Below are 19,789 nucleotides of genomic sequence, written 5' to 3'. Positions count from 1 at the left end.
ACTAGATGCAGAGCTGCTCTGAGGGGAGCCAGAGTCACCCTCTCAATTTGGGCACCGGGGACATGGCAGAGGTGATGCAGCTAAAGCGTTAGGCATTCAGAGCCTGCTTGCACTCAGCCCAGCCAGACAGGAAGTGGGCTGGGGCTGTCTCTGTCAGACAGGGCACTGGAGACACTCTCAGAGTGTGTAATAAAAGGCTGGGTGACGGAGGTGGGGGCCCACAGGGCTGGGCACTGTCCTGACCTGGAGGACGGAGTAGGCCGTAGTGACCACTGCCCGGGCCAAGGTTTCCCAGCTCACCAACCAGCACACGCACACGTGCTTCACACGTGTACAGCACGTATAGCTGTGCTTCACGTGTCTCTCGCCTACCACACGTGTCACAGAGCATGGGTGGGGAAGAGTGAACAACCCACTTCTTCCTCTCCCCTGAGCCAGAGCACCCTAGGAGGCTCCAAAGGGCTTGATGATGGTCAGTACCTGCAGGCAGACACGGGTACATGTGTGGCCACCCGTGTCATGTCCCACGATCCGTACCAGCCTGCCCCCAACTGTGCCCTCGAGGGAGCTACGCAGAGGAGGAGACTGGGGCTCTGGGCAGGCCTGGGCTGGCTGCTGGAGGGCAGGGGGCCTTTGGCTGGCAGCTGTTCCCCGGGGCCTCCTGCAGAGCCTCACTGGGCTGGAGATCCGGGTAGGGGCAAGAAGCACTGGCTGCCTCTGGCAGGCAGGTAAGTCTGTCTGGCCCAGGGCTTGCCTGCTCGCACCCTCCCAGCTCCCTGTCCAGCCAGTCTGCCCCTTGCCTGAGATTCATAACACCCAAAGTGAGGTCAGCAGCCTCTGAAGGCAGCGGATCCTCGGGTTCCAGGTCTTGGAGGTGGAGGTCAGGGTTCCCTTTGGATGCACTAAAGTCAGAGTGGACAATGACCTCGGCCTCCACCTGGTTCCTGCAGGCTGGGGGCGGCTTCTTCCTCCCATTGCCCTGGTCAGAGAAGAGAACACAAAACCATCACTGAGAGTGACCATCAGAAGGACGGCCATCATTCTTGGGATGCAGAGAGACTGACCCCCAGCCCAGAGCCCGTTATACATTACATGGGAGCTGGTAAAGGAAGAACGGTGACTGTCCTAAAAGAGATGACGATCAGATCCCTGGGAAGGCAGGGAAATACTACGCATTTGCCCTTGCTGAGGAGTTCCAGAAGGACTAGATTCAGTCAGGGCCTCAGTGAACAGGGGGAAGGGCTGAGTGCACTCAGGCCGGGTGCACCGTCAGATCCACGTAATTCTGCTGTGGCCCACTTACGTCTAGGTAGAGGAAGGCTTGTCCCCAACCCAGAGAAATACAGCTTCTCCCAAACTGGCCTGCCCTCCATCCACTCACCTTTAGAGGCTCCAGGGATCTGCTGGCTAGACTTTTAGCCCCAGGGAAGTTACCACCAGGGCTCTCCAGAGGATTCACTACTTGCTCTGCACAAACGCGGGGACCCTCCTCTCCTTCCCTCCCCCCTCCTCCCGGGACGCTGACCTTGATGGCGTCATACACCAGAGCCTGCAGCAACAGCGTCTGTCCGGTTCCAGCAGGGGGCAGCAGGGCCCGGGTCAGAGAGGGCATGGGGCCTGCCTGGGGCAGCTCACAGCCTGCCCAGGAACCTGCCCAGCTCAGCCCACCGTGCTGAGCCCAGGAGATCTGCACAGGAAGAAAAGTGGGAGCACTGAGAGCTTGACTGTGAAGTATGAGAGGGAAGTGTATGGAGCTCCCTTCACAGACCCTCTTGGCCCCCTTGCTACCTTCCTCCCCAAGGCTGTAGGGAGGAGCACAGAATGGGCTGAGAGTCTGGGGGTGAATTTGAGGATAGAAAGATCCTCCTGCAGAAAAGCCCAGAGGTTTCTGAGCCAGGTAGGGTCTCCTTCACCACAGAGGCAGGGAAAGGATGGGGAAAGACTCAGGGGTTTGAGCTGGCTGGTCAGGGAATGCAGGATGAGCCACCACTGCTAGGATGGAGGGGACCTGCCCTGTGTGGGCCCACCTTATCCGGATCCCGGTTCCACTTGACCACCTCCAAACTGACCAGCCTCTTTTTCCCATACTGGGGAGAGCCGGGCCTTAGAGGTCTCCCCAGCTCCCGGGATGAGGAGGGATCTTGGTGTTCTGGCCATCCCGAGTCAACCGCAGACAGCCCATCGGGGGCCCTCCCCTCCTTCCTGAGAACCAGGCTGACCTATTCTGCTGGGGATGGAGGCCCATCTGCTTCCCTGCCCTCCCAACCCTTTCAAGGAGGAGGGAGAGTATGCTTTTTCTTCCGCAGCTGGCCCAGGAAGGGGAGGGGGGAGGAGGGAAGGGGCTCTCTCTCGGGGTCACACATTGCGCTCTCACGCCCCCTGGTGTCCTATTTGGGCATAAGCCACAGTGTGGGGCTCGGACCTACCCAGGCTCACCTTTCTCTTGGAGTGACTCCGGCAGTCAGGACCGCCACCACCCATAAGGCTGTGCACTTCAGCCCTGTCCTCGATGTCTGAGGGCGGTGGGGACCAATCCTGGGGACGGGGGTGCACAAGGGACTCCAGTTCATGGGCAGCCGGGGGGCTGGGGGGGGCAAGGCGGGCTCGGGAGTAGAGCGTGGGGTTCCCAGCAGTGGCCGTGGAGGACAGGCCCGGGAGGGCTTCCCTGGAAGGGAAGATGGGGGACAGCACAGTGGTCAAAGAGAGGGGTGGGGGTGAGACTGGCATCTAGTCCAGCCTGTATCCCTGGGCAGGTTCCTACCCATCTCTGAGACTTAATTTCCCGGTCTGTGCAATGAATAAGAAATTCTGGGATTGTTCAGAACAGCTGGGACACTACACTGGGGTCCCTCCTCCCTTGGCTCCAGGCATCTGGAGATGTGGGGTCCCTCTCTGCAAGATGCTGGCAGCTACCAAGGAAGCGGCAGAGAGGCAGCTCTACCTACGCCTGCCCTTGCTGAGGGGATATGCTGGGGGGCTTCCCTAAACCCACCACCTACTCTCATGAGGTCATCACCCCCAACCCCTTCATCCCAGAGTCAACTTTAATGGGGCTCCTGGGAGTGCCCAGAGCAAGTCATGGCCACTTTCCCTGCTCCCTCATCTCTGCAGCCCTTCTGGAAACCTCTCCTCTGTGCGGTCAGACTGGCTCCTTCACCCACCGGTGGGGGCCACGGCGCAGGCCAGCGCACATGCAGGCCAGGAGGCAGAGGAGGCCCAGGCAGACGCCCACGATGATGCCCGTGACGGAGTGCACGTCCAAAGAGTCTGGCGGGGGAGAGGGAGGGAACAGAACAGATGGAGGACAGGAGAGAACCCAGGGTTCGTAGACCTGGACTTGCGGCTTCCTCCAGAGACCCCTGGCCTGAGCCTCACCCTTTGGACATGTGAAATCTTCTCATGCAAGGACAGGAGGGCCCCATGGACTCACAAAGACCACCACTACCTCCCTCTCACTGGACATACGGAAGTTGTGGCTCCTCCCCATCAGCCTGGCCTTTCAGTGAAACACACCTCTTGCCTTCCTAACAGGGCTGGTTTTGCAGGTGTGCAACACCTGCAGGGGCACGTGGCCCATGCTTAGAAGGGCTCTGGGCTTGGTTTAATGCTCTGCTGTCACCATCTGGAAGTTCTTCCCCCTTTTTAAATAAGGGACCCCACATTTTCCTTTCACACCGGGCCCTGCTGATTACGTAGCCAGTCCCATTGCCTAAGACCTCCACCCCATAAATCTCATCACCTTTCTAAGCCAGTTCTCCAAAGCAATCTCCTAAAGAAACCAAGCCAGTCTCCCGCAAATCTGACCTCTCAACTGAATCACCACTGAACCACACCCATCTTCCCTCCAAATTTGTCCTCTCCACACCAGGTGAAGAGGGCACTTGTCCAAAACAATGAAAGTGTAGTCATGCCCAGAGGCAGGACCTCGGAAGAGATGGCTTGAGGGTTAGAAGTCAACTGTGTGTGTGTGGAGCGGGGGGCTCTGGAGAGCTTGGGCTGCCCCAGGATGGACCCCACCCCTTCCTGCCTTCCTGCCTCTTACCTGAGAGCTTTTCCTGGAGAGTAATCACATCCTGCAGGCCAGAGAAGGGCCCAGGCCCCACCTCCGTGCGTGCCCCCATCTTGAAGAAGTACCTAGTGTCGCTCTCGAGGCCGTGGACCTCAGCACTGAAGATGTTTCCTGGCGGGGGGGCGTGGGGAAGGCAGGGAGAGCAGGGTTGGTGAATTGGGTCGGGGTGGGCTGCAGGGATGGGCTGGGAAGTGACCCTGAGAGAATCTGCTTCTCCCGCTCAGGCGGTAGCTTCTGGCTGCTCCTCCTAGAACAAACCTCAGCGGCAAGCTCACTACTAACCAGCCACTGGGGAGGCTGGAAAGTGGGGAGAGGGTGGGGAAACTCTTGCTCAGATGCCGTGGGGCGCGAGCCCTCACCCTCGGTGGTGAGCAGGGTCCACTGGTGCTCAGGCTGGGTACGGTTGCTGCTGTAGAGAATCAGATACTCCACGATCTCGCCGTTGGGCTCCGAGGGGGGGCACCAGTGCAGCCGAACGGTGGATGGTGTCAGGGGCCTCAGGCGCAGGTCAGATGGGGGCGTGGAGGGCCCTGGGGGTCAGGAGGGGAGACGGGGAGAGGCAGGGTCACTGACAGCCCCAGCTCTGGGGGCAGCTGGGAGCCAGGGCACAAGGACATAGCCTCCCTGCTTCCTCCTTCACTGGAACAAACCACAAACCACAAAGCAGAATGAGGTCTGGTCTCTCACTGGGGACTTTCTGGAATACAGTTGAGGAGGGGGCTTCACCACCATTCCTCCCCTCTCAGAAACTCTTTTCTACTCCTTGGAGCAGAGCTCCTCAAACTTCCACACCCAAATACTTCCAAGGGTTGAAGACACTGTCTTTATTCTAGGGACCTGGGGGCAAAGCTCGGAAGTTTTCAGAAGGCTTACCTTTTCTTTTAAATTCATCTATTCCGTGGTAACATTTAATATAAAAATAGTGTTTGAAATACTTTATCATTTAAAGTTCCTAACTCCCCTTGCCACCCGAAATCTTCAAGTAAAGTTGGTTGATGCCCTGGGTAGCCTCTGTCTACGGCTGCCCTGGCACAAGTCCTCAGGGTCGGGGGAACCGCAGTGGGAGAAGCAGCACCTTGGAAGGCTTTGTGTTTTTTTTTCAGAGAAGAAATTGATCCTGGGGGGCGGGAGTGAATGAGGAAGGGGGAGAAGGAGGGACACAAGGTGGCTGGTGTGTTGGGAAGGGACAGAGATTTGGGGGCTCAGGTTTTCGAGGCCCAACAGAGGGTGGGATGGGGACCCAGGGCTCTAAGGGCATAATAGAGCCACAGCACCACGGGCTGCCAGAACCCTCCTTGATCCTAGGTGACTTTCTGCTTCTCAGGCTCCAGTCTCCCCACCTGCGAAAGGAGAAAACATTCCCCCCTCTATAGCCTGGTCAGTTGTGCTGGGGATCCAGTATCATACAGTCTCCTTGGAGAAAACACCAGGGTCTCCCTAAACTCTGCACGCAGTTTAAGACCATAAGAACTGAAGTCATGCATGGGTGAGAAACAACTTGCAAGCAGTTTTTTAAAAAGTGAATCCATGAGGGTAGAGGGCCTCCCCACCCCACCCTACCCTACACGTGTCTTCCTATTTCAGGTCAGGGACAGAGGTCTGTCAATAGAAAGGTGAGCAGTCTTAGGACTGGAAGCACCAAAGAGCCTCTGCTGTGAGAACAAAAATCCACTTGTCGGGCTTCCCTGGTGGCGCAGTGGTTGAGAGTCCACCTGCCGATGCAGGGGACACGGGTTCGTGCCCCGGTCCGGGAAGATCCCACATGCCGCGGAGCGGCTAGGCCCGTGAGCCATGGTCGCTGAGCCTGCGCGTCCGGAGCCTGTGCTCCGCAACGGGAGAGGCCGCAGCGGTGAGAGGCCCGCGTACCGAAAAAAAAAAAAAAAAATCCACTTGTCTTCAGATGCATTTCCAGAGGGCTCCAGAGTCACAGACCTGCAAAGCGAATGGTCCCATCCTCTCTTTTGACAGATGAGGACCCACAGGCCCTTCGTGGGGAAGGGGACTGCCTAACTCTCAGTGTGTGTCAGGGGGATGACGGGGACCCAAAGGCAGAACCCAGGACGCCTGCCTCCAGACCTGGCCCCCCTCACAGCTCGCTGAGGTCTTCCCACAGTCTCTTAAAAGAAACCCCTCCTCTAAATCTTACGTTATGATGTCTGTGAGTAAACGGTTAAGACCAGCAAAGGACTGCCTACAGAGATGCAGAGCAAATGACGGACACTCATGGGGTTCTGAGGGGCGCTTCACAAGAGGGATGGGGGCAAGAAGGAGTTCCCTGAACGATGGGCTGGTGGCCACTCACGGTCAGGCAGGGTGGAGCGCTCCACTACGGAGCCGAAAGGCCCGTCCATGTCCACGCCGTGGGACTGTACCGCAAACTCGTATTTGGTGAATGGCTTCAGCCCACCAATGAGGATGTCTTCTCCAGAGCTGCCAAGGCAAGAAACGTGACCAGGGCTCTCAGGCACACCCTCCTAGCAGGGCAGGGCCCTCCAAATCTACTCCCCTACCCCAGCCCCACGGGGGCCGCTAACACCATGCAGAGGACCTGCAGAGAGGTCTGGATGTATCAGGCTCCATGTCCAATCCCCAAGCCAGGCCCCTCTTCCAGGAAACATTCCTGGATTAATCCACATCATTCTCTACCCAAGGGACCACCTCTGATGCTTCTTTTCCTTGATTTAATTTTACTTCAGCTGCCACTGTATATATCTATTTCTTTTTATGCTTTGTTTCCTCTGCCAAACAAACAGCTCCCCAGGTCAGGGTCTCTGTCTCCCCATTTAACTGGGGACCTCTCAGGACAGCAGCTGGGCTGTCTCTTCCCTGTCACGTGAAGTTGAAGAAATAGGTCTGTCCTGCGTGACATTTCCTAGGGTTGAGTACAAGGCTCTCCTGTGAGGGGATGGGACTGGATGGACGCCCCTTTTCCATCTGGCACCATCTGGTCATCAGACCCTCAATGTGCCCCCAGTTTAACACATGAGTCATGAAATGTCCCTGAACCCCCAGGTCCCCTCTCCTCATCACCACCTGCTGCCTTCTTCCCCACCGTCTGCTCTTCCTCCCCCTTTGCAGCATCAGCCCCCTCTTCCCACCTGGTGTAATAGGTGACCAGAGAGGCATTCCTGAGCCCCCAGGGGCTGAAGCGCACCGTGTAGTTGACAATCTTGACTGTGGTGAAGTCTGGTTTTTTCCACCGAAGCCAAATGGATGTGGAGCTGTTTGATTCCGCATGGACATGGGCGGGGGGCAGGGGTGGCCCTCTCTGGATGGGCAGGTCTGGAGGGTGAAAATTAGAGTGTGGGAATGGAGGGAGGATACTCATCCCTCAATATGTATAGTGGTTTGCAGTTCCCAGGGCACTTTCTTTTACCCAGTCTCTTTTGATCCTGTGAGTTGGGTGGCACCATTCTCACTTCACAGATGAGGAAACTGAGGCTCCCCAGAATTTAAGTGATTTTTGCCAAGAGCATACAGATAGCAGACTGTGGAACACTAGTATGTAGGAATGTAATAGAGACAGCAAATCATGGCAATTAAGAGCACAGACTCTGGAGCCAGGCTGCCCTGATTCAAATTCCAACTCTGCCACTTAGTAGCTGTGTGACTATGGAGAAGTTAATTAACCTCTCTGTGTCTCCATTCCCCATTCTGTCAGTGGGGCAGATAATAGTACCAACACCTCATAGGGTTGTTATGAGGATTAAATTAGTTAATGTTTGTAAAGGACGTAGAAAAGTTTCATGGAATGAATGTCTGTGTCCCCCCAAAGTTCATATGTTGAAATTTGAACATATGGTGGGTCCTGTCTTAGGGATTAGTGCCTGTCTTTGTCTGTTCAGGCTACTATAACAAACAACCGTAGACTGGATGACTTATAAACAACAGAAATTTATTTCTCACAGTTCTGGAGTCTGAGATCAGGGTGCCAGCATGGTCAAGTTCTGGTGAAGGCCCTCTTCTGGGTTATAGACAATTGACTTCTCACTGTATCTTCAGAGCAGAAAAGGGAAGCAAGCTCTCGTGTGACTCTTATAAGGGTGCTAATCCCATTCATGAAGGCTCCACCCTCATGACATCATCTAATCCTAATTACCTCCTATTATATCACATTGGAGTGGAGGGTTTCAGCATATGAATTCTGGGGTGACACACATTTTCAGTCTATTAACAGTGCCCTTATAAAAGAGACCCCAGGGAACTCTCCAACCCTCTTTCTGCCATGTGAGGACACAGCGAGAAGATGGCCTATGGTCTACGAACCAGGAAGCAGGTCTTCACCGGACACTGGCTCTTCTGGGGTCTCGATCTTGGACTTCCCGGCCTCCAGAACTGGTTGTTCAAGCCACCCAGTCTATAATGTTTTGTTGCAGCAGCCCCAACTAAGATCCTGAGCCTCAGTTTCCTGGTGGGCCACAAAGGGATACCCTCCCTCCCTAGAGCAGAGGAATAATCTGATAGACGGTGCAATGTAGGTGGATGTATTTTAAAAATTGTTTAAAGGTCAAACTTGGAGTCAGAAGTCACTGATGAACCATGGGGTTTTTCTCTGTCCAAACCTTCCATATTAGCACTGTTCATGGATAATGAAAACACGGTGAGCAGACCTACAAGACAGTGCACAAGCTGGGGCTTCTCTCTGTAGCCTAGAAGAGCCTAGTAGAATGGGTTTGTGGGTAGCTGAAGCTTCCAGACAACCTGACCACCAGAGCTGGCCCAGAGGAAAGGGAAAGGAGGCCATCCTGTTGACTGAGACCTCCTCCCCCGCTTCCCCAGCCCCCTCACCTGGGGTGGGAGCCTTTTCCGTCTTGCCCTTCCACACTGCCGCATAGCCATCCTCGTGTTTGTTGAATGCCACAAGCTTCACCTCGTACAGCTGGCCAGGGACTGGGGAAGGTCATGGGGGTCACTCACTGGCTAGAGGAACCTCTGGGGTCATCTCCAGCCACTGACCCCGCTTGTCCAGTCTCCCACTGGAGCTATGTCCATCTCATCCCTCCCCACCTGGCCCTCCTCACCTAGCTGGGTCAGCTCATACTGCTTCACTTTCTTCTTGAGCCGGACAGGACCCACATCCCAAGCCTGGTCTCCACGGCCCCCTGGAGGGCCCTCGCCATCTGCCTCCTCCTCCTCTGTCCCCACCTCTCGCCAGTACAGTTTGTAGCCAGAGATCTGAGCGGGGTGAGGGGGTGGCTGCCATGATACGACCAGGGACTCCATCCTTGCCCGTACCTTCAGCTCTGCAGGGGCAAAAGGGACTGCGGGCAGAGGCGCAGGAAGGGAGGGGGGAAGAGACACGAGGAAGCAAAAAGCAGGAAGATAGCATTGAGTGACAGCCTTGCCAGCCTTCTCCCAGTGCATCACCATTCAGCCACCGGCCTAAGGGCCAGGCCCAGGCTCTGTCTAGAGCACACCTCACTCTTCCACAAGTGCTGGGAATGCAGGGATGTCTCCTGGGCATTTGCAAAGAGGTCAGCAAGGAGCACATCTGGGGCAGGGCTGACAGCACCTCGCTTGGAGCAGGGCTCTAGAATTCTTCTGAAGGAATGAATGCATGAGTACCGGCAGGTAGGGGATCCCAGGGATTGCTAAAGCCAGGAAGGAGGGATGGAGCCATTGGAAGTGGGGAGCCCTACTTGGAAGCCTAAGAGTGGGGCAGCTCACTATGTGTCTGATGCTGTTCTCACAACCCTATAAAATAACAAAAGCACTATTATCCCTGTTTTACAGATAAGAAGACTGAGGCTCGTGAAAGTAACTTGCCCAAGGTCACACAGATAGTATGTGCGCCAGGTTTTGAGTGCATTTAACCACTCTACTATTGGGCCTCTCAGCCAAACCCACGATCATCATCATGGAAGCAGCTACTATTTAACAAGTTCTAATTATGTACTAAACATTTTGTTTACATTAATTAATCCTCATGCCACACCTGGCAGTAAATGAACTCTTAGAGTTGTGAATGGTCTGTCCAAAGTCACACAGCAGATGGAAAGGAAACAGGAGCTCAGGGGTGTCTGCAAAAGCTAGCCCTTCGCCTCTTCACCCATCCTCCCTTGCCCATCGAGCAGGGGGAGCCATGGAACGTCTCTGATGGAGGAGGCGGCTGGGTCTGGGTTCCAAGGGCAAACATACACATACATACATAGGCACACGCATCACCCCAACTGTCCCCTCTGACCCCGTACCGTGGCTCTGGTTGTGCACACTGGGCGTCCTGTGCTGCATCCACTGGGAGGGGGCCCCGTAGCCGGTCCCTGTGCCGGCCGAAATCCGCACTCGATACACCTTGTTGGGCTGAAGCGAGTTCAGTGTAAACTGTGTCTCATTCCCTGGCACCTCGATGGAGAAAATCTGATCTGCTGGGACAGAAGAGACTGGCTCTGGGTGGCCGCCTAAGGACCAGGACTCCTAAACTCCCCTACGCCGACTTTTCCACCTCAGGTCCTGGTTCCTCAGGGCCCATCGGAGCCTAAAACCCTCAGTGCCCGGACGGACTCCATGCTCCAGGGCTGACTCCTGGGCCTCCAACTCTGGCTGACACAGCCATCAGCCTCGGCTCAGAGCGGGAAGAATCATGGCACACACTCCCCACCGCCCCAGGAGCTGTCAGCAACCAACCCCTCCCACACACACCAGGGTGCTGGCATGAGGCACTGGCTGTGAAGGCCATCAAGCACCACCTACCTTCCAGAGCCCTGCCAACAACCCAAGCCCCCCTCCTCACCCTTCCCTCCCTCCCCACCCTCATCCTGGCCCCCAGCCACTTGCCTTCTCCAATCTCTCCATCCCTTTCACACCTCCTCCCCTAGATTCCTGACATCTGTCCTAACACACACGCCCCCATGCCTCATTTCTCTCAATCCCACAAGCACACCCTCCACCTCCCTATCCCTCATCTGCTTTTTGAGCTGGAAGGGACCCCAGGGATTACCTAGGTTACCTGCCTCATTTCACAAAGACACTGAGGCAGGGACTCAACAGGATTACGCACTGCAGCCGTAGAGGAGGTGGGGCTAGACCCCAGGCCTCCCCCTGTCTTGAGCTAGCCCTCTTCGCCTTCCCTTTCTCTCCTGCCCTCCCAACCCCCAGCCCACCTTCCCCCTTTCCAGGTTCGCCTTGCCCTACTCCACAGCTCTGCTCAGGTCCCCAGCCACTCTGATCAACCCTTTACACCAATGATTCCCAGCCAGGTGGAGCCCGTGTCCTGCCCCCACTCACCTTCCTTTCCCAAACCGTACTCTATCTTGTACTTCACCACCTGCCCATTGCTCAGGCTGGGGGGCAGGGGCAGCCACACCACCCTGACGTCCGAGGGGTTGGGGCTGGACAGGGAGAGCTGGGGCGCTGCACTGGGGACTGAGACAGAAGAACATCTACGTGAGCTCTGCTCCACCGACGTGGAAGGTGAGGCCCAGGAGCGGTCAGAGACTTGCCCAGGTCACACAGCAAGTCAGAAGTAGGCCCAGGACCAGGATCTGAGGGAGGAAAGGGAGCCTCTCAGGGGAGCCCCAAGCTGGAGATGAGGGGACATCCTTCCCACCCTGAAGCCAGAATAAGGTTGGGGGCACAATCATCTACATCCGATGGATCGTCACTGGCTCCTGTCTGACTGGATGGTACGTGGGTGTCGGGGAGAAGGGCCATCTGATACAGGCAATCATGAGACCAGGGCTCAAGTCCCAGCTGTACTACTGACCTTGGGCAAGTCACTAATTTTCTGGGCCTCAGTTTTCCCAACTGTAAATTAAGGAGAAGAACCCTCGCCCACTCCCTTACAGGGCACAAAATATGGCATAAGGCAGGTAAAAGTGCCTTGGCGAACACTAGTAAAGTGAAGCTGAGCTACCATCCCCAGGGAATTCTCTGGGCCCCAAGGTGCCCACTGCAGGTGCAGAGGTCCTACCATCATCCAGTGTGTGGACCAGTGCTGGGGTGGAGGTGCGGCTGGCCCCCAGCTGCGAGTAGGCCACCACGTAGAACTCATAGTCTGTGTTGGGTTCCAGGTCCCGAACCTGTAGCTCAGTGGTGTCATTGTTCACTGCAAACTGGTATTCCACATTGTCCATGCCTGAGTGGGTTAGGGTTAGAGGACAGTCTGTCACAGGGCAACCCCCAAGGGCTCGCCAGCTGGAAGCTGTCTAGGGATCCTTTATATTGTCCCAGTCCCTAGAATAGCCTCTTTACAGCTAAATCATTCCAGATAATCTCAGTGGGAGAGTATAAACTCCCCTGACTTCTAGTCCCACTGTATTAATTCCTCCACTGGTCAGGAAGTCCCTTCTAGCCTCTAACTGAAGTGACTCCTGCTGCAATTAACAAGCTGGCTCCAGGAATGCCAAGCCACTTTCCCTGGGAGGAGAAGCATCCTCTCCCTCCTCTCTTATAACAAACTGTGGCTGAGGGAGAAATGTACTAACCCATTTCTACACAGGTCTCTCCTGTGGGTTCCCACCCCATCCCGTTCTATCCTATCCCCAAAGGCAACCCTTCAATCATCCAGCCTGTGCCGCGCCCCTCCCCGCCCCCCAGAGCCCCCGAGTAGGTCTTTGCTGGGGCCTCTTAGCCCCGGGGAGACTTACCCCGTGCCTTCTGGTAGTGGAGGGAGAAGCCGATGATCTGCTCGCTGTGCAGCTCGGGCCGCTCCCAGGCCACCAGAACGGCGGAGCTGCTCAGCGGCGTGGCGGTGACCCGCGTGGGAGCGCTGGGCAGCCCCTCGCGCACCACTACTGCCAGAGACGCGGCGGCGCACGCCGTGCCCGCGCCATTCTCGGCCACGCACTGGTAGTAGCCGGCGTCCTGCAGGCCGATCTGCGTGATGACCAGGCTGCCGCCGCCGCCCTGCACCTTGACGCGCCCGTTGGGCCGCAGCGGCTCTCCGTCGTGCAGCCAGCGCAGCGTGGGCCGCGGCTCCCCGGACGCGCGGCACACGAAGCGCGCGGTGCTCGCCCGCGTCCGTGACAGCGCCTCCGGCGCCTGCGAGATGACAGGGGCGGCTGGGGGAGGGGAGGGGGACGCTGACCGCGCGCTCCGGCCACCAGGGGCACTGGCTCCCGCCCCCAATACCCGACGGACACCCCGACGGACTCCCGCATCCTCTCCACTCATTCTAACCGCTTCCTGACTCACCCGTCCCCCCAAAATACCCTCGGCAGTGCAGCTCTAGCTCTCTTCCGCCTTTTACCCCAGCCCCACACTGACCATTCTCTTTCTCTCTCCGAGTTGTCCCCAGGCCTCCTCGGCCTCCCCTAAATACCCTGGTTCCTCCTGGATCAAACCCTGCTCCCGCACTTACCATTTCCTTCTCCCCTACCTCCCAGTATCCCTTACCTATCAGATTTACCCCTCAGCCAGCCCTGAGCAACCCTACCCCTAGTTTTCTCCTCCCAGACCACTCCATCTCCCCCGAGTAACCTCAGTCCCACCCCTCCCCACATTACCTGGGTCCCACCCAGACCACCCCTCCCCTCTGCCCCCACTCCATCCTCCAATCTCTTTCCACCACTTCCTCTCCTCTAATTACCTAGTCTGTCCCCTCCAATGCCCCACCCCCCGCCCTATCCCTTTTTCATCCTCCAGCACCGCCCCTCAGTCCCTCTGACACACCCACTCGCCCCTTTACCCCCCTCCCCTCTCCTCCCGGCCCCGCCCTAGCTAACCCGCCCCAGTCCGGTCTCCCTCACACCTACTCCGCGGTCTTTCACCCTCCCTCACCCTCCTCCCCTCCTCACCCAGCACGCGGAGCTCTGCGGCTGCGGTTGCGAAGTCGCGCGTGCGGGGCTTGTTAGCTCGGCAGACGTAGACGCCGGAGTGCCGGGGCTGCGCGCTGGTGATTAGTAAGTTGGTGCGGCCCAGGACGATGACATCGGTGGAGATGGGCTTCCCATCTGCGGGAGGAGGGAGAGCGCTGGAGGGGGGAGCTGAGGGCTGCCCCTCCATCCACTCTCCGGACCTCGGGAGACCCTCTACACCCGGGTTAAGAGAACACAACAGTCGCTGGCTGGGATCTCAGTTCCTCCACTTGCTAGACCGATGACTTCCTCTGAGCCCTTAGTGTCTCTGTCTGTAAAATGGGGAGATGGTCCCTCGCTGGAAGGGCTGCTCTGAGAGCGTAACGAATAAAGTCTGTGGGACTGGCCGGCACAATGCAGGCACATAAGAAGTGCTCAGTACACCGGTCAGTTATTACCATTACCATTATTATTAAATTCATTTCTCTCAAGAAGGACACTCCATATGGTCTTAGGACAGTGCTATGATGAACATACGGCTGGAAAGGTCTGGACCAGAACCAAAGATCTGAATCTGTGCAGACTTTTATCTTGATGTGAAGTGAAAACCATTTTAAAAGCCCTTCCCTTATGGACCTGAACAGAAAATCCAGGGAAGAAATGCAAATGGCCAATAAACAAAAAAGTGTTCAACTTCACAAAATCAAAGACATGCACATCAAAACACAGATGTTCATTTTCACCCATCAAATTGGGAAAGTTTTTAAAAATAGTATGAGAAAGAGTAAATGCTGATAGGGCTAACAGGGGCTCCACCTTGACCTTGAAGCCAGGATTCCACTTGTGGGCACTCTGTGGTGGGGAGCTGTGAACGGGGCTGATCACTGCAGTGTTAACTGTAATAGTGGACAACTGGGAAGGACTTAAAAATTCAATAGCAGGAACTAGCAACTTAAATTATGGTGACATTCAAATGATGGACTATCATAGTTATTAAAATTATTTTCGAAAACGTTTTAAAGATGGGGAGATGTTTATGATATACTGTTGAATGAAAATAGGACTTGGAATTGTAAGTAAGCACGCTTTCAATTTTGGGGAAAAATGTACATGTGCATAGAAAAAATCTGGAAGAAAATATGCCCATATGTTAACAATTTTAATCTCCGAGTGGTGGGATGTTTTCTGTTTCTCCTTTTCCCTAGTTTTCTACAATGAATACGTACAACTTTTGCCATCAGAAGAAAACAAAACAAAACAAAAAAGCAATGCCCCTCTGACTTAGTTGAGTAAGTTCCTAGACTTAGTTGAGTAAGTTCCTAGAAAAGGAACAGTGCCCAGGGGCAGGAATGAAGTCCATTTCCAGCTTCTCTCTTCCCAGTCTCTGTCCAGGAGTGCTATTAGCAGAGTTTCTCCAAGTGAGATCCCAGAGCCACAGGTGTCAGGACCCTCTGGGACAGCAATGCTCAAATCCTTACTGTGTACACAAATCACAGAATCTCAGGAGACCTTGTTAAGATGCAGAGGCCTAGGGCACCCCAGATTCTGCATTTCTAACTATGGCCAGGAGGTAGGTCCAAAGACCACACTTTCTGTAGAAGGACCTCAGACACTTGTTAAGCATTAAAAATCCTGGGTCATGACTCTCCAGGCATACATGGAGGGAGTCCGCAGTTTCAAGACGCTCCCTGGGATTGGGACTGACATATAGTACACACTACTATATATAAAATAGACAACTAATAAGGACCTATTGTATAGCACAGGGAACTCTACCTAATACTCTGTAATGACTTATATGGGAAAAGAACCTAAAAAAGAGTGGCTATATGTCTATGTATAACTGATTTACTTTGCTGTACACTTGAAACTAACACAACATTGCAAATCAACTATACTCCAATAAAAATTTTTTTAAAAATTAAAAACTAAAAAAAAAAAGAAGCTCCCTGGGTCATCTTGATGCCTGGTCAGGATTTGAGAAACACTGATAATAGAACTTCTGGGTGACACAACAGGCTTACTGCAATAATAGTACGAGGGTCCTGCTGGCCCCAGGATCCCCCTAACTAGGCAAGTGTCACAAGTCCAAGGAGGCCGGACAGGTCAGGGAGGCACAGATACCAGCACTGTTCTTTCTCATCAGCTCGGTGGGGGTATGTAGTCATTTGGGTTATTATTTTTCTTTAAACTCTATGTATTCATCACGACATAGTCTTGAATGTGAGATACAAACTTACAAAAAGAAGGCAGTGTGGAGTCGTATACTGAACCAGGGGAAAAAGGGTAAAAAGAGCTGGGTTTGGGACTTTCTGGTGGTCCAGTGGGTAAGATTCTGAGCTCCCAATGCAGAGGGCCCGGGTTCGATCCCTGATCGGGGAACTAGATCCCACATGCCACAACTAAAAGATTCCGTATGCCGCAACAAAGATGCCGTGTGCCGCAACTAAGACCGGGCGCAGCCAAATAAATAAATTAAAAAAAAAAAAAAAGAGCTGGGTTTAAGACTTACTTCTGCCATCAACTTGGCACAAGTCACTTATCTCAAATGGAAACAAAAATAATCCTTGCTTTTCTTCCATACAGGGCTGTAAGGGGTGGCGTACCAGAAAGAGAACAGGCTCTAAAGTTTGGGTCCTGGCTTTCTAACTTCCTCTCTGAGCCTCAGGTTCCTCAGCTGCCCTCTGGGAATAATAGCCCTGGCCCCTACCCTCCTCCAAGGGCTCCAGCAGGAGAGTAGGTTGCATGCTCAGTAGACTGCAAGGTGACGTTTGGCCGGCACCCTCATTACCCTGATAGCATCGATAGCATCTCCTGTAACGCATTCCCACCTGGCACTCATCACTTGCTGCCTGATACTGTCAAGCGTCTTGTCACGGATGTGTGCTTATCTCCCTTAAACAGACTGTGAGTTCAGAGGGCAGGCCCCCCCCTTTTTTATTCACTGTGCCCAGCATGAAGCCAGGCACACGAAGGCGGCAGCACACTGGGTGGACCAGGAGGTGCTGTGTAGTTAAACAGACCAGCAGAGGGTCCAAGTTCCACCTGACTCGCTGGCCCCTTTCCAGCTCTCACACATTCACTGTTGTGAGGACTGGAAACATAGTGTGGAAAACCGAGCCCAGTGCCCCACCCGCCAAGTAAGGTCTCAAGAGTGATTTTGTGAGTGGCAGACTTAGTGCGCTTCGTAAAGGAAACTTGCTACACGGATTGATGATTAATTTTGTCCAGGCTCCCTACCCACACTCAGCCCTGGGACAGGAGTTAGTTCCTACCATACCAAAGGTCGGTGACCATTGCATGGTCACCCTTATAGCTCCTTGACTTGGGGATGTGTGAGATGCCACACCCTTCCTCTCCCATGCCCTCAGGTCCCCTCCCTCCACTTACCCTGTCGGACCCAGGACACGAAAGGCGTGGGGTCAGCAGAGGCCACACACTCCATCACCACACTCTGGCCAGACACCACGGTGGTGTTCTCCGGGGCTGCCACAATGACCACGTCCTGCCCCCCGATGGATGCCAGGGACCCTGGAGAGAGGGCAGGCCAGCAGGCAGCTTTACCATCAGGCATCTTCACATGCAGCACCTCACCTGATGCTTACAGTCACCTGGTGAGGCAGGTGGGGCAGGGAGCAGCCAGGGTTCCATCTGACAGATGGGAAAGCAGCTGCGTAGTTCAGCAGAGCTGGGACTGGAACTCAGAGCTCTTTCTCTGGGAGCCAGGAGAGGAATAACCTGACCTCCGACACACCACCCCCATTCTCCCCTGTCAGATTGAAGCCACCCTCTGGGCAGAGAACCAGCAGAGTCAAGAGTAGACTTGGAAACAACTATACCCCAGTTTAAAACAAAAGAAAAAAAAAAAAGTAGACTTGGAGTCTGGACTTGGAGTCAACAGTTATAGTTTCTAGTTCTGGCAAGTCCGTTCTCCAGAGGGCCTCGATTCCCACGTGGGAAAGGCAGGGGATGGGTTCGAGTTTCTGCCAGCTTGGCAGCCCCCTGAGCACTAATTCTCTGCCAAGTTCTCAAGTGTGACCCTGGGTCCCCGGGTCAACATGGTGAATACCCGGTTTGTCCAGCAGGTGGAGGCAGAGACCCCGGGCACGGGAGGGAGCGCGAACCAGACTCAGCGCGTCAGCTAAGCCCTAGGAAGCAGGGTAGGAGTGGAGGTGTAGGGGATGAGGAGGGGGATGGGAAGAGAAGAACGGAGGGGCGCGGGTCGAGGGAAGATGCCATGGCAAAGGGAGGCAAGGGAGAGGCCCTTGTGGGAGGCCCGGAGTGAGATCTACTGAGCACCTGCTAGGCAGCAGGCACTTCCCAATCTTATCTCAGCGATTCTCACTACCTCCCTGAACTGGACATTTGATAAGGAACCCAGGGTCACGCAGATGGTGAGCAGAGAAGGCAGGATTCAAACCAGGTCGTTCTGACCCCAAAGCCTGTGTCCTTCCTACTGCATCACCCTGGGACGGGAGATTTTCAGAGAAATGGAGAGAACACGAGCCCCAGACCATCAGGAGCTAGATGCACAGCAAGCAGCAGCAGGGTGAATCCCCTTCAGGGCACACAGAGGGCCGGGGACCAGGGCTTCAGGGCACGGACACTCCTCCACGGACGCCTCACCTCCCCACCCCTGGACGCTCCACCCAACTCAAGAGAACACAGAGCCTCGCAGGAAGAGAGCCCTAAACTGGGAGTCTTGGGTTCCTGCCCCAGTTCTACCTCTGACTTGCTGGGGGGCACTGCCTTCTCTGGGCTTTATCGCCTATGCCAGTTACTTATTTGAAGGCAGGCCTTGGACTACTTGAGGCCCCGCCCAGCTCCAAAATGGCCGACTCCAGAAACCCCCAGGTTTCCGCACCCAGGCAGCCCCCTTACCTCTGTGGGCCACGCGGAGGAGGGCCTCCTGGCTGAAGCGCTGGTTTGCTGAGTTGGTGGCCACGCAACGGTAGGAGCCTGCATCACCTTTCTGAACGTCCAGGATCTGGAGGACCCCATTGGGAAGGGTGATGAGCCTTTGGAAGAGAGAGGGCACCTGTGAGGTGCGCAGGAACTCCTCAGGGAGGGTAGCACGCCCAAACAGTCCTGGACCCACCTTCCCCTCTGGCCTGAAATACCTAAAGCAGTTCACTTTCAAGGTTCACTCATAATAAAAGAAATGCAAATTAAAACTACAAGATACCATTTTCACCTATCAGATTAGCAAAGGTCAAAAGTGTTTTTTTAAATTAATTAATTTATTGGCTGCGATGGGTCTTCGTTGCTGTGCCTGGGCTTTCTCTAGTTGCGGTGAGCGGGGGCTACTCTTCATTGCGGTGCACAGGCTTCTCATAGCAGTGGCTTCTCTTGTTGCAGAGCACAGGCTCCAGGCATGTGGGCTTCAGTAGTTGTAGCACGCAGGCTCAGTAGTTGTGGTTCGCGGGCTCTAGAGCACAGGTTTAGTAGTTTTGGCGCACGGGTTCAGTTGCTCCGCAGCATGTGGGATCTTCCCGGACCAGGGCTCGAACCCGTGTCCCCTGCATTAGCAGGCAGATTCTTAACTACTGCGCCACCAGGGAAGTCCCAAAGGTCAAAAGGTTTTGTTTTTGTTTTCTTAATTTTCTTTTTGTTTTTTCTTCTTTTTTGGGGGGGCCACATAGCTTGTCCAATCAAAAGGTTTAATAACACCCTTTGTCGATGAGGGAATGGGGGAAGGCAGTCCTGTCTTGTTGGTGGTCATGCCAAATCAATACACCCTCTTTCAAGGGCAAGCTGGTGATATCTTACGATCAAACCTGCATGTGCCTTTTGAACCAGCAACACCACTTCAAGGACTTTATCCCACAGATATTCTCATACATGTACACAAAAACATATGTCTAACGATATTCACTCCAGCCCTGTCTGTAATAGCAAAAGACTGGCAACAGTCCAAATGTCCATCTGTAGGGTGGGAACTAGCTAAATCGGTCTGGGTACATTCACACAATGGAATGCTAGGCAG

At 54.7% G+C, this 19,789-nt stretch overlaps 1 protein-coding gene across 1 annotated transcript in view; it reads right to left on the bottom strand.

Annotated features, from left to right (window-relative positions):
- Positions 1-568: 568 nt before the first annotated feature.
- The window catches only part of IGDCC4 (immunoglobulin superfamily DCC subclass member 4), a 35,303-nt gene continuing 16,082 nt past the window's right edge, over positions 569-19,789 (bottom strand). Inside the window, exons 4-20 of the mRNA XM_060003724.1 lie at positions 18,685-18,821; positions 17,194-17,334; positions 13,804-13,959; positions 12,655-13,068; positions 11,979-12,143; positions 11,294-11,431; positions 10,261-10,431; positions 9,091-9,330; positions 8,858-8,959; positions 7,168-7,351; positions 6,372-6,499; positions 4,429-4,599; positions 4,043-4,180; positions 3,162-3,267; positions 2,437-2,665; positions 1,526-1,687; positions 569-979 (exon numbers count right to left, since the gene is read on the bottom strand). Of these exons, the coding sequence (XP_059859707.1) occupies positions 569-979; positions 1,526-1,687; positions 2,437-2,665; positions 3,162-3,267; positions 4,043-4,180; positions 4,429-4,599; positions 6,372-6,499; positions 7,168-7,351; positions 8,858-8,959; positions 9,091-9,330; positions 10,261-10,431; positions 11,294-11,431; positions 11,979-12,143; positions 12,655-13,068; positions 13,804-13,959; positions 17,194-17,334; positions 18,685-18,821 (3,193 nt within the window). The remainder of the gene's footprint in view (positions 980-1,525; positions 1,688-2,436; positions 2,666-3,161; positions 3,268-4,042; positions 4,181-4,428; positions 4,600-6,371; positions 6,500-7,167; positions 7,352-8,857; positions 8,960-9,090; positions 9,331-10,260; positions 10,432-11,293; positions 11,432-11,978; positions 12,144-12,654; positions 13,069-13,803; positions 13,960-17,193; positions 17,335-18,684; positions 18,822-19,789) is intronic.

Source organism: Delphinus delphis, chromosome 2 (genome assembly GCF_949987515.2).
Source record: "Delphinus delphis chromosome 2, mDelDel1.2, whole genome shotgun sequence".
NCBI classification, from domain to species: Eukaryota; Metazoa; Chordata; class Mammalia; order Artiodactyla; family Delphinidae; genus Delphinus; species Delphinus delphis.
The sequence above is the reverse complement of the archived record's forward strand: the minus strand, read 5'-3'. Positions and strand labels throughout refer to the sequence as shown.